Source organism: Spermophilus citellus (assembly GCF_964194105.1).
Source record: "Spermophilus citellus genome assembly, chromosome: 1".
Classification (NCBI taxonomy): domain Eukaryota; kingdom Metazoa; phylum Chordata; class Mammalia; order Rodentia; family Sciuridae; genus Spermophilus; species Spermophilus citellus.
The window spans coordinates 24392910-24407389 of NC_138182.1; the positions used below are offsets into that span (position 1 = coordinate 24392910).

Genomic DNA, 14480 nt, shown 5'->3' on the forward strand with positions numbered 1-14480 from the left:
TCAGATTCTGAACTAGGTTTCTAACTGAAACTTTTTTCAAGTATGCATAAGATAATAAGGTAAAGATATCTTTCTTATTCACTTCCTTATGTACTCTCCAGAGAACAATCATGTCGAATAAAGCACAGTTTTCAAAAACATTTCCAAAATATGAAAGTTTAGTGACCAAGAGCAGACTGATAGACATTAACATCTAAAACCTACTATTTCAGATTTTTTTTAAATGAGCTTTTCAATCTCTTGAAACAATAAGTTCTTAAGAAATAATGGGAAAACTAAAGAGTTTCTAAAACACTCAACAAAGAAAAGTTCCTATTCTCAATAAAATAAAAAAGGTCTCCCTTCTCCTACTCAGCTGTGATACATATATACGTATTTAATAGCAATATGGTCTTTATCATCTAATTTAACTGCATGAATCACAAAAACATTTCCAGACAAGATTGCTGATAAATAAAATACAAACTCTAGAAATGATTTTTAGCAAAAACGGCTTCAAATTTTTCCTACATAGCAAAATGTTCCTTTGGAAATTAATCTTTAATGCTTTTGGACTGTTTTAGTAAATGCAGCTTTATATCTCCAGCACTAAGCTATAATTACCACCCAAATTTCTTTGTCTCTGGATAACAGATAACATTTTATGTTTTATTCTCTACTCCTCTAATAATGGTACATTATTAAAAAAAAAAAAGTCTATCATAGCGTCAGACTTATATCTTCATCACTGACAAATACTGAGAGATTAAAGTAGAAATAAAACAAACCAGAAAAAGCACTTTATAAACTGTGATGTTTTGAAATGTTGATAACAATGAAAAATGAGCAACTGTTATCACACAAACTTAAAATGTACCCAGCCATTCATGGTTATGACAGAGGCAGTAAATGCTTTTGTCAGTGGCTGCACTGACACTGATCTTGGGGGATATAGAACTCATTTTATGATTTAGTTACTGAAAACAAAGAACCACCACTTTTATCCAACTGGCTAGGTCACAGTTTGTAACCATAGGTTACAATTTGACCACCAAGAGTCTGAATTCTGAAAATATAAACTCACCAGGGTTGGCAGAAGACTGTTTCCAAGCTAAAAGAAATATAACTAACTTCAGGAAGCCTTTTAAACGAAAATGAAAGGATGATCTTTGTGGGTTTTGGCCCTGCATACACCAGCTGTGCCAGTAGCTCCTAACAAACAGAAACACATGAAACCAAGGGGGTTCCTTTCAAAAACCTAAAAATGAAGAGGCAAGACTGGAAACCAAAACTCTATACGAGGCTGCCAGGCCAACAAATAACAGTCAGAGTGACTTTGTTCCTCTGTTCTTTCAACATGGGAACCAGTGCAGAATGGCTCATGCCCACAGTTGAGAGGCCATTTACCGCCACTATCATGTCTCCGCATCTGGTTAAAGACAAATAGAAACAGAAACAATGTTATTATTTTAAGGACATGTAAAAGATCCCAACTGTTCAGTATGAAAATCTCAATTTTACTTATGGGTTTACTGTCAACAACAATGGTATATTATCTATTTTGAGAACCATCTAGAAAATTTTTAAAACATATACTTGCTGGCTTTCCCTGGCTAACGAAGAATATCCCTGTACGAACCCCTCTCATAACTAATAAGTGGAGTTGAAGAACAAGTAGAATAATTCACATACTAGCTTAGGCATACAATAAGGAGAATCGGTGTATACTCTTTTCTAAATAAATAAATAAAAACACCAAATGATGCATTTGGAGAGTGTTGGACACTGTTATTATTACACTTTTTATTTTTTAATTTTTGTGGTGCTGGGGGCAAATCCAGGGCTGTGCACAGGCTAGGCAGGTGCTTTACCACTGAGTTACGTCCCTAGCCCATTAGTTATTGTTTTGATTATTATTTCTCTATTTATTCTTAGAGCTCATATACCTGAGGGTTAAATTATTCGAATAAGACTCATACTTCCTCTTCTTTCAGCTACAATACTCATTGTCCTCCAAGTATAAAGTGGGTGACAAATCTGAGGACTTTTTTTTATCCTTCTAACAACTTTTATTATCATCCTTGATTTGTTTCACTTTTAGTTTACAACAACATGAATATGAATATGAATTTCATTTTTGGAAGTAGGTGAGGTAAAAATCAATAAACTAAGTAACTGAGGCCTGGCAGATAATTTAGTTGAAGAGAATGATTAATTCATTTGTTCATCCTAAAGTGATGACCCTTTTCGTCTTTATCAATAGAGACTGATCTGGAGCATATTTTTGATTAGCTTTTCACAATATTATTTAAGTGTCTCTTCCTCTTTGCAAACAGTATAAACCACCGATGTTCAGCATTTTGTCTAGTATGAATACATTTACTTTTTTGGGGGGGTGGGACTAGAGATTTAACCCAGGAGTGCTTTATCACTAAGCCACATTCCCAGCCCTTTTTATTTTTTGAGATAGGGTCTAAGTTGCTGAGGCCATTCTCCTGTTTCAGTCTTCTGAATTGCCAGGATTGCAGGTGTGTATCACTGCACACAGAAGAATATATTTACTTAAAAAAACAACCACAGGTTCTTCCATTGAAAACTAGGTACTAAGACTTTACAGTCGAGCACCTCTTCCTTCCTCTTGGTGATAATCTCTTGACATGACACTTTCCTTTCTTCTCCCAGTGCCTAAACTTTGAAACAGAAAAGCTGGCTGGGTGAGGTCTAGTGGTGGCTGTCAGCAGAAGTCTGAAGCCAGGGCTCTGGAGCCAGGCAATCCTGAGTTTGAATGCCAGTCAATCACTTTCAGCTATCTGGTTGTGGGCAAGTTTCTTAAGCCTTCCCTAGCTTCAGTTAGTTTGTCTGTAAAACATTCCAGGGGTGTTAAGGTTAAATGATGCACCCACAGCCCTTAGCACTATGCCTGGCATATGGTAAACTACTGCACATTCATTCACCAAATATACACCAAGATCTTACTACATGCAAGACACTGCTATAGGAGCTGCTCAAGACATAACAATAAATGCAACAAAATTCCTCCCTCCCCAGGCATGGCAGCACATGCGTGTAATCCCAGAAGCTCAGGAGGCTGAGTTAGAAGGGTTGCAAGTTCAAAGCCAGCCTCAGCAACTTAGTGAGGCCTCAAGCCGCTTAGTGAAACCCTATCTCAAAGTAAAAAATAAAAAGGACTGGGGATGTAGTTCAGTGGTTGAGTGCCCGTGAGTTCAATCCTTGGTTTAAAAAAAAAAAAAAAAATCCTCCCTCATGGAGTTCCTATAAATATCTGCCTGATGTTTCAGGTAGAAAAATAAAATAGTCATCTAATGACAGGACTGAACCTAAGTAGTCTGTGTGGAAAAACTGCTCAGAGATTGTCATCATGTTACAATATATTCAATCAAATGACTCAGGTTCAGTTCTGGTCATTAGATTAATAAAATACAGCTTTTAAGTGATAAGTTAGTAAAAGTGGTACTCCGGCCTCGACAGGGTTGGCAAATGTTTTCTGGAAACATGGTAAATATTATAGGTTTTGTGAATCACACAAAGTTTCAGTCATATGGTTTCTGTCACACCAACTCAAGTCTGTATGGAAGCAGCCATAGACGTTATCAATAAATAAGCATGGCTGTGTTGCAATAACTTTATTTACAAAAATGGAGAGCAGGCTGAACTGGGTACTAAACCCTGGGCTAGATCATGTGTAGCTTAACAAACACAAATTCCATCATTAATGAGAACACTACTCACTTTAATCTTCCATCATAATAAGCAGGAGTTCCCAAGACAATGGTTTTAATGAAGAAAGGCTGATTGGTATGGTTCTCCTCATATCCTCCTACAATACTAAAGCCCCAGCTTCCCAAGTAGCTTCTTCGTAAAACTATATCATGGCAGCTATGAAGGGCGCTGTGAATAAACACAAGAATAGAGAAAAAGTTAAAGTGGAGTCTCTGATAGATAGCCTGTTTATCGTTGCTAAAACTCCACAACATGGTATACACAACACTCTTGGTAAAAAAGAGAAAGTTACTTTATTTCCTTTTCATATTAGTAGTATTTTTGATGCTGGGTATTGAGCTCAGGGCCTTGTGCATGAAAGGCAAGTGCTCTAGCAATGCACTATACCTCCGGCCCCAACTATATAACTTTGACCACCCATTTTTCAGCACAGAGGCAGTCCTAGGTAGACTCAAATCTTTCCAGCCTTTTTCAGTCTCCTCTTCCCAAGTGAAGCTGTATACTAAACACATGCACTCAGAGAAGCTTTAAATATACCTGATTACTGATGGCATCTCAGAATATGTAAAAAAAAGAAAAGATGATGTGCCTATATTTGCTCACTGTATTGCTAACAACATCCTTAATACTAATAATCACTTGAATTTATAATAATCACAAATTGGTATCAAAGACATCTAGTATTGTCACTCTCAACTCTCAAATAAAAGAAGAAAATGACCACTACTGAAGCTTTCCAAAAGCTTTAGGTACACAATTATCTTTTGCCTCCCAGAAGCCCCACCTCAGGTCCTATTAGCAGTTCATATGATAAGTTATTTGTTGTTCTTTTTTCACTCAGAATGTTTTCATTTTAAGTGAAGATCTAAAGTCAAAACAGTACATAGGCTGGGCATGGTGGTGCATACCTGTACTCCCAGTGGCTTGGAAGGCTGAGACAGGATAATTGCGAGTTCAAAGCCAGCCTGAGCAACTGTGAGGTGCTAAGAAACTCAGTGAGACCATGTCTCTAAATGAAATACAAAATAGGGCTGGAGATGTGTCTCAGTGGTCAAGTCAAGTGCCCTGAGTCCAATCCCCGGCACCAAAAAAACAAAAAACAAAAAAACAAAACAAAACAAAAAAACCCCAAAACAGTACTTAGATTGGAAAATACTAACCTAAAAATATGTCTTTCCTTTTTATATCACTAACACTGAGATGCTATTGTTAAAATGTTACCGTCAGTTTGGAGAATGTTGTCCAGTGAGGGGGGGGAAAATCTACTTATATGTTCACAGTTCTATAGATGTGGAAATAAGCAATAAGTAAAAACTGAAAAAAAATTATTTTTTTTAAATTATAGAAAAATATCTTTTTGTAATAAAAAATCTTTCATTATTAAGTGAAATCAGATCTATAGAAATATAGGGCAAGATTTTCTTGTTTTTAATATATTAAATAAGATTTTTTAATATTGCTACTTCTGTAAAGTGATACATATGTCAAAATTTCTAATCTAGTTTCCAATCTAGTTTCTTAGCTCACTGACAAGGACTTTTAAAGAGGATTCTGAGATGGAGAAAGATCCTATTCATTGGCCTGATTTTCAGGAACAGTGAAGATTATTTTTATTATTCTCAATCTCTTTCAACAAACAAAAAAATAGTTTTCTGGTATGCTTCCAGCAAAGAAGAGTGGAAGAGTCTCCCTTTTCAGGAAATGCAGAGCTGCAACTCTGTGTGGCATGAAATCTGCTCATACAGGCTACCTACACTCACAAAGAAAGATGCGTGGCTATTAAATATAAGTCCATGAACAACAGGGACCTCTGTAAATCCATGCAATAGTGGCCTTTTGTTCAAAGGGTTTTCCTTTAATACAGGTGGCTCAGAAATAGATTTTTACTATATAGCCTATTTCTCATCCCAAACCTTTCTTACTGTGCTTGACACATAAGAAAATTCTGTTTACAAAGATATGAACATGCTGAACCCAAAACTAGACTTGCATAACAGACAAGGACGATTAATGGAAGTACTAGGTCCAGTGTCTTTCCCAAAGATGTCACCACTCTGCTTGCTCCATCAGCAGGGGGCACAGCAGCTCTCTAGCACTCATTGGCACTTGTGCAGCTTGGGCAGCTGGCTTCTTATCCACTGGTCCTGCCATTCTAGGTTTACATGGACAGGTTCAGGTATCAGTTTGAGAACTGAACAAGATAAATGAGTTCCCTCTGACAGCTGGAACGTCACAATTTATATAGTAGCTCTGTAGGAAGTTAACAGCAGCCATGATGTCTTTGTTTATCTTCCAATGGGGGAAAAAAAATCAGTTTTGATGCACGGAATAAACATATATGATGTAATCATCTTTGATGCAAAGACAGATAAACAAAAAAACCCAAAAGCTTTCTTCACAAGATCTCTACAGGTCTGTGAGACATGAATTCTACTCCAGTTTTAGGCCTTTAATTGTCTCCCCTGCTCCCCTCTTAACCAAGAGAACAAGCCAGTTAGGTTAGCAATAAATAAAATCCAATAATATTTGTGCTTTTTTCCCTGATATTTTTTATGTGAAAGTATTTTATAAACTACAAAGCACTAGGAGCTGGGCATGGTGGCATACACCTATAATCTAGCAGGAGGCTGATGCAGGATGACTGCAAGTTCCGAGCCAGCGTCAGCAATTTAGTGAGGCCCTAAGCAACTTAGCAAGACCCTACCTCAAAATACAATAATAAAAAGGGCTGGGGATGTGGCTCAGTGATTAAGTACCCCTGAGTTCAATCCCCATACCAAAACCAAAAAGGGGAAACAATAAAGCACTATATGACTACTAGTTATTATAACTTTATTGCACATGAATCAGATGGTCCAGAAACTGGTACAGTTGTCTTGTTTATTTATTTATTTTAAAGACAGTAATTTTTATATTTGGTTAAGAGTCAAAATGTTTCATCATAGCTCACTTTTAGACTTTTATACAGTAAGAATTGAAACTGGGTTGAGATTGTGGCTCAGCGGTAGTGTGCTCGCCTAGCACGGGCGGGGCCTGGGTTCAATCCTCAGAACCACATAAAAATAAAGGCATTGTGTTGTATTCATCTACACCTAAAAAATAAGTATTTAAAAAAAAAAAGAATTGAAACTGACTTAGAAACTAAAGATAGTAACATACATTCTTGCCATCTTAATACCAAGAACAACCGTCCAGAGGAAGGAAGATGTCACTGGAGGTTCCATGTGCTTCTATGACCCTGACACAAACCAACTACAGAATGTTTTGGGTTGGTCATAGTCAGTTACGAAGCAATAGACTCTTTAAAAAGGTGGAATAGCTACAAATAAAATGATTTGGCTTTGAAATTTGTGTGTCTAACAAAACCCCCAAATCCTGCCTTTTTAGTGAAAGTTAAAAAGATAAAAAGGGACTTTTAAAAAGGCTCCTGTAATAGGGTATAGCCTCAAGCACCAGCTTGGTTTTTCATGTGAAAGATGCATGTGAAGTCTAAGCACAGATCAGAATGAGTGTTGGTAATGGCAGCTTTTCTAAGCAAGCAACTGGCACAGCCAAACTTATGGCCAGCATACATGAGATCCTTAATCAGGATGGGCAGAACTGCTTTCCTTGTTTTTATAAACAGGTAAATCTTTTTAGCTTAGCTCTTGTTATTGAATCTCTTTTAAAATGTAATAGGAAAAAATTTAAAAAATAATCTGATTTGATGTTGATACTTTTATCTAATTAAGGCCTTTGCTCTCAACAAGAAGTAAGTTCACTATATTAATTTTCACTGAAGAGAACTGCAAGTATTACTCCACAAAACAACAAAAAGCTATCAATACCTTGGAAGTCCAAGCCACATGACCCAGGATGGAGACCAACTGGCATCATACTCGTTCTCACTGAAAGTACTTGGCTGCTCTTCTGAGGTCTGAGTTGCCTCCTCAACAATCTGGACCTCCAGTGCTTTAAGGACAACAGCTGGAGAAGCAGCACTGGCTTTTAGCATAGCAACAGCCTCACTGTGACTCAGATTGGTCAAATCAATGCCATTGATATTCAGCAGCACATCACCTATTCAAATGAAGAAACCAAAATATATGTCCTCTGGTCACCAAATGATCATTTCCCTACAAAACTTGTCTGTAAACTAATCAACAAAGGTTTCAATAACTCAGGTAAGGTAAAAAGGTCACTTTTTACTTCTTTATAATTTTTACAGCAGTGATAACAAGTCCAATTCATTGAAAACATTCCAAAATGGTTCAAAATTTTAAAATTTAAAGTAATAACAGGGCTGGGGTTGTGGCTCAGGGGTAGAGCGCTCGCCTAGTATGCGCGAGGTCCTGGTTTCCATTCTCAGCACCACATATAAATAAAGGTACTGTGTGCAACTACAACTAAAAAATAAATATTTAAAAAATTTTAAATAATGTCATAATACAGAGAAAGAATACAGAGAAAGAAGTATGGCTTATGGCACCTTGATATGATTGGAAATTCAAATCATTCACTTGAGTTTTGTCATCTACAGGCCCTGGGCATATTTATTTCTTTACTTTGAATTTCAGCTATTTCTATAGTTTTTTTTTTTCCAGTTCAAAAGCTATTTGACCTTTTACTTTTTTAGAAATAAATTTTAAGTATATTCTAGTTAATACTTACACAGTTCTATACATAAAGACAACCCTGCATAGTTCACTCAGGGTAAAAAAACCTAAAACATGCACAGAGAAGACACCATTGGGCCAGTCGACAGAAACTTGTGATTTAAACATTTTCCCTTGCTTGAGAGAGAAAAGACGTATTTGTTGCTTTCCCAAATAATAATGAAAAAGCATGATGGGGATTATAGAAAAGCTTAGGAAAGAAAGGATTAGTTTTATAGGAAGCAGACATTTGTGCTAGAAAGTCTATAGAAAAATCCCCCTTTCCCAATTTATCATCTATTTTTCAGATTATTAAAGGCAAACTTTTTCATTGTAGAAAACTTGGAAAATACAAGGAACTAAAATTACCTCAATTTTAAAACTGGACAAATAACTTAAAAGGGGGTGATAAAAATGTTCGAAAAATTATTGTGGTAGTGGTTGTATGTGAACTATTATATCAAGGCAGCTTGATATAATAGTTCACATACTATTCGATTTGCTCATTAAAAATACATTGTTTTATGGTTTGTAGCATATTGTGCAACCACTACCACAATAATTTTTAGAACATTTTTATCACCCCCTGAGAAACCCCATGAGCAGTCACTCCCCACCTATAAAACCTAAGCAACCACTAATCACCTTTCAGTCTCTCTAGGCTGTTTATTTTTTATTGTTTGAATAGTTTCTTATATATTCTAGATATATCATTTATACACACACACACACACACACACACACACACACATATGATTTGCAAATATTTTCTCTCATTCTTTTTTTTTTTTTTTAAACTTTCTAGGTGGTGGTCTTTGCAGCACAAAATGTTTTAATTCTGATGAAGTTTAGCTTCCCTAATTTTTTTCTTTTGTGACTTGACCTCTTAGTGTCTATCTAAGAAACTAGTGCACAATCCAAGGTCATGAGGATTTACATTTGTGTTTTCTCCTAAGACTTTTAGCTCTGAATTTAGGTCTTGGATCCACTATAAGTTAATTTTTGCATATGGTATGAGGCAGGAGTCTAAAGGAAAACAAATTTTAGGCTCAATTTTCTTTCCATATGAACAACTAAGTCAATAAAGACTGTTGTTTTTATCAATAGTAATACTGATAAGTTACACCTTCCCATCTATGCAAATTACAGAGCATAGGGAAGGAACTTAAACTAGTGAGTTTGTCCCTAAAATAAAATTGTCTTCTGCCCCACCTCCTCTTTGAGTCCTCTTCTACATACACATTTTATCACAAGCATCATTTATATTTTAATGAGATGAATCTTCAGAGTACCTGCTATAATGCTGAAGCATAAGTCTTTTAGAGGATTTTTTCCAAAAAAAAAAAAATCCAACAAAGTAATAGTTTGTAAATTCTGGAATCCTTATTAAGTTTCAGCAATTTTTTTTTTCTTTTTTTGTGGTGCTGGGGATTGAACCCAGGGCCTTGTGCATTCAAGGCAAGCACTCTACCAACTGAGATATATCCCCAGCCCTCAACAATTTTCTTTTATATTGGGTATTTACCTAACCCTATAGGAAGATATCACATGCAAGGGACATTCAAGGACATTAATAGGAAACTCTGAAGACATGCTTTTTTTTTTTCCCCCCAGGCTGTCCTCAAACTTTTGATTCTCCTGCCCCAGCTTCCCCAGTAGCTGGGAAATAGGTATGAGCCATCATAACCACATGTAAATACTCTTCATCAGGGATAAGATTTGGTGGAAATGCTCCAGATCCTATCTTACCTCTCTTGATTCTGCCATCTCGTGCAAGGCAGCCATGAGGTGGTACACTGGTCACAAATATGGGCAGTTCACCACTCTTGCTTCCTCTGCCCCCAGCAACTGTCATTCCAAGGGACTCATGTGGTTCCTTTTTTACAGTAATATGTTTTTCTTGACATGTAACACACTGAGTAAGATCCTAAAGCAAAAAGAAAAAACTATATATTGAATAATGAAATAATAGATAGCTGAGGTAAAAACAGCTTATTAAACCAAGGTGATACCTATGTAGCATTTATAAAGTGATTTTATTTTTTTACCCCCAACGACTAAAAGCAACACATAGTTCTTAATAGGTACACTTAATATCAGTGTCAAACTTTGAACTAATTTATTTTTATATAATATTTATGAAACTCAAAAAATTTAGAACTGTTGATATATGGAAGTCAAAAAAAATATCAACACATCATTTGTATAATTATCTTGAGCTCCAAGATAGATCAACTCTGTAAAAGTAAATAATGCTTTTGAGTTTTAAATTCTGAAAACAAGCCAATTAATTTTACTTGTATCTTTCTCCCTAAATAGTTGTAAGAAAAGTTAATAGAAGAGTACAAAAGTAAAGTGTGGATTTTGCAAACTGCCAAAAAAAAAGGCTAGAGACCTATCTTCTGATTTTTACTGATGAGGACTGTAAGTGCTTGGTCATGAGGCAAATGCAAATCTACTTTCAAAACCTTCATAAAAAGCTGAAACGATACAAAATAACCACATTTTTGAAAATATTAATGACGTGTAAATAAATTTCCAATGAACCAATATTCTCAGGAAAAAAATATTGATTGATTGATTGGTACCAGCGATTGAACCCAGGGCTGCTTAATTGCTGAGCCACATCCTCACCAGTCTTTTTATAGGTGTGCGCCACTGTACCCAGCAGGAAAAAGCTATCTTTACTAACATTTGTTACTGTTATTCATACCAAGACACTCCTGATAGTAAGAAAAAAGGAGAATCTAAAATGTCACTGTTCTTTGAATTAGAATTCAGTAATAAGGTATACATATGCAATATCAATATTAAAATAATAACTAACATTTACTAGGCTTAATATGTGCAAAGTTAGTGGCCTGCTTGCATTCTTTCATTTAATCCTCACAATGGTGTTGAAAGTAAATACTATTACTGACTCCATTTTATAGACGAGGAAACAAGCTCAGAGAAATCAGGTAACCTGCAATTGCAAGTGACTGCACAAGAGATTTGAAGTTACACATGTCAAAAGTATATATAATATTATTTTTAAAAGCTGACATGTACTTAACTGTTGATGATGGTATTTGCCAAATCTCTAAATTAAGTCTGGAAATCTAAGCTCATCTGCCCTTCTATTGACGTGCAATCCATGCATGATTGAAATTTATCAAAGGAACTACTTGTATAGCAGCATAGAATTCTTAGAAAAATGTTCTGATGCTGTGAACTTGTCAACATTGTTAAGGTAGTCTTCTATCTAAAGGTATGAAATTTATGTTAGTATTCTTCAAAACTGGCCAAACACAATTTGGTCATGAAGACAACTAAGGGAAATAGCCTTGAGTACACTTATTTAAACATACCCTTATGAATTTAGTCAATTAATAAGGGCAGTTATTTTATAGCTTCAGATGGCTAAAATGTATGCAATTTTTCCTCAGGGAACTAAAGCAAACTTCAAAGATTATATTTAGTATGCTTCAAGGAACTAAAGGTTCAAAAATCACATAAATGCTTATCAAAGCAGTTATTAAGAGGTGTAGTGTGTACTGTACTTTTTAATGATGATTACAACCATCTGAATAGGTTGTCTTGGTGAATCTGGGTGAATTTGGTTTCCATGGGAGATCTTTTTCTTAATCAGATCCTGATATAACATATGCAATCTGCTAGAAGAAAACAGCTAAATTTATAATTCATTCTATGTCGTTGTTCTAACCAATGAGGGAATATAAAGTACCTAAAATTAAGAATGAATTTGGCCTTATTCATTAAAACAGTGTCACATAAAAATTAATGAGGATAAAAAATAGCAAATTTATGAAAGAAATATATCTGTGCCCAAAACAAAAAATAAAAATATGAATATTTAGAAAAATTAATATGAATTTTTTAAAAATATGAATACTAGAATGATTAAATAGAATTTTCAAAATTGTCTTGACATTCTAATTTTGTCAGACATCTGTGTCTCAAAATTAATGTAAAAAAATCAGAGGCATAAAAGATTTCATTATCTTTTGCTTTATATTACCATTTCATAATATAAAAGAATATATTTACATATATTATATATACATATTATATATATATTAAAGCATATATTAATATATAGTAATGGAAGCAACTAGATATATGAAACATTCAAAATCTTTTTCAAAACAATAATGGTCACAGGTATTGTTTCATAGTCATCATTATGAAGGCAAAGTTATAGGTTTCCTTTATACATTTTGATTTTTGTTCAAACAAGAGAACAATTCTGTGGTTATAATTTCTCTTAAATATTAACTAAATCAAAAACTAGTGACACATTTATACTTAGCTTGGAAAACCAGATTAACTTTATGGGCCAAAAATACTGCCTTTCAGCTATGCTTTCTTAGGATACCAACAGTAGATTCTAAGGGGAATTATTCTCTCAAATGTTATACTTCAATTTAAAGGCTGCTTTAGCAGATAAGGAACTTTCTATGGGTTTTAAGCAGATCAATCAGTTTTTGTTAAGCCAAGGACTTTAGTAATTTTACTTAAGAAGAATAACTTTAGAAGCTCCTATTTAGCTTTCATGTTCAGATAACTGGGTAAGCATTACATCATTGTTTTAAAATTCCTGTCCAACTGGAAGTTTAGTTTAAAGGAAGGATGCATGGAGTAAGTAATACCAAGAATGCTAAAGTACCATTCTTTTTTGAGTTTTGTAATTACCAAGTGAGACATCAAAATTCTCAGCACAGATAAATACCTTGGAATATATTATAAAGCCAGTTTAGTAATTTGGAGGCAGCAGTAACAAAGTTCAACACATGGGAATTTTAATGTTGTAATAGGATAATATTCCTCTAAGTTATCACATGAAAACATGTTATACATGTAGCTATCAAAATTTATGATTCACAGGATGGGGTTGTGGCTCAGTGGTAGAGCACTCGCCTAGCATGCATGAGGCACTGGGTTCGATCCCCAGCACCCATTTAAAACAACAACAACAACAAAAAAAAACCTAAATAAACAAAATAAAGTTAGTATGTCCATCTACAACTAAAAATATTTTTTAAAATTTATGATTCATGTTTAATATTCACAAATATAATTATTATGCAAGCAATGTGCCCAACTGTTAAATACTGACATGTTGATCTTTTTGATACTTTTTCAATCATATAACTAATACTTACAGTTAAATAAGCAACCCAAGATAAATCTCACTTTCAAGTAGTACTAAGCAAACAGATTTTTCTGGAAGATCATATACTTCTTGTCAACCACTTGACAGAGGAACATTCCCTGCCAAGAAACCATCTCTTGTGGCTGAGGAATTGAGACAACGAAAGTTGACTCTCCAAGATACAAACTTTCAATAGAATAATAGCCTGCAATTAAATTGTTCCAAAAAATCCATTTATTGAGGTATGATTTGCATATAAAATGCCTCCATTTAAAATTTATAAGCTTGTAATAGTGATTCTTTGAGGACAACATACATTAACAAAAACCACCTCACCTTATGTGAGCTTGGTCTGCTGTGAGAGGGCAGCTGTGCATGGTGCTGGCTGCTGTTGTGACTTCCTGTTTCTCGGATGGTGTTACCAGGCTGGGGTTTTCCTGGTCTAGCAATTGTTAATTGCACTCTCTCCCCACTGGCCTGGAGGAAACACATAGGAGGAAACACTGTCATGAAGAATGGTTGCCATTTTAAAAAGATTACACTATGCACTTCTCAATCATTGTTTAAGGGCTTTAACTGGGCAGCTGAATATATCTAGTGGCAGGGAGGATGAAGTTCTTTTCATTAGCTAATATTTTAAAATTTCTGTGGCTGAAACACACACACACACACACACACACACACACACACACACGTGCATATTAAACTGTTTTAGATGTTGATGACCTTCATTTTAAATTTAGAGGCCTGTAATCTTAATTCAAACAGAGATTCACACCTATTATGTTTGAAAATTTATTTTGTTCTTATTTTAAAAGTTCCGGTATGATTTACTTGATGTCTGTTCTTGGCATGGCCACACTCCCAATTTTACTATTATTCCTATGGGAAATTATGAGAGCTTTATTTTACAAATTGTGATAAAAAGTAGAAATCTTCCTCATGATTGAAGTCAAAATATTAAGAAATCA

At 34.9% G+C, this 14480-nt stretch overlaps 1 protein-coding gene across 4 annotated transcripts in view; it reads right to left on the reverse strand.

Annotated features, from left to right (window-relative positions):
• Positions 1-684: 684 nt before the first annotated feature.
• Positions 685-14480, reverse strand: part of LNX2 (ligand of numb-protein X 2) — a 73076-nt gene continuing 59280 nt past the window's right edge. For all 4 annotated transcript variants that reach the window (XM_081298131.1, XM_081298134.1, XM_081298133.1 and 1 more), the window contains 5 exons: positions 13846-13986; positions 10104-10281; positions 7548-7779; positions 3730-3888; positions 685-1408 (listed from right to left, as the gene is read on the reverse strand). In XM_081298131.1, the coding sequence (XP_081154257.1) occupies positions 1273-1408; positions 3730-3888; positions 7548-7779; positions 10104-10281; positions 13846-13986 (846 nt within the window). In that variant the 3' untranslated portion in view covers positions 685-1272. The remainder of the gene's footprint in view (positions 1409-3729; positions 3889-7547; positions 7780-10103; positions 10282-13845; positions 13987-14480) is intronic.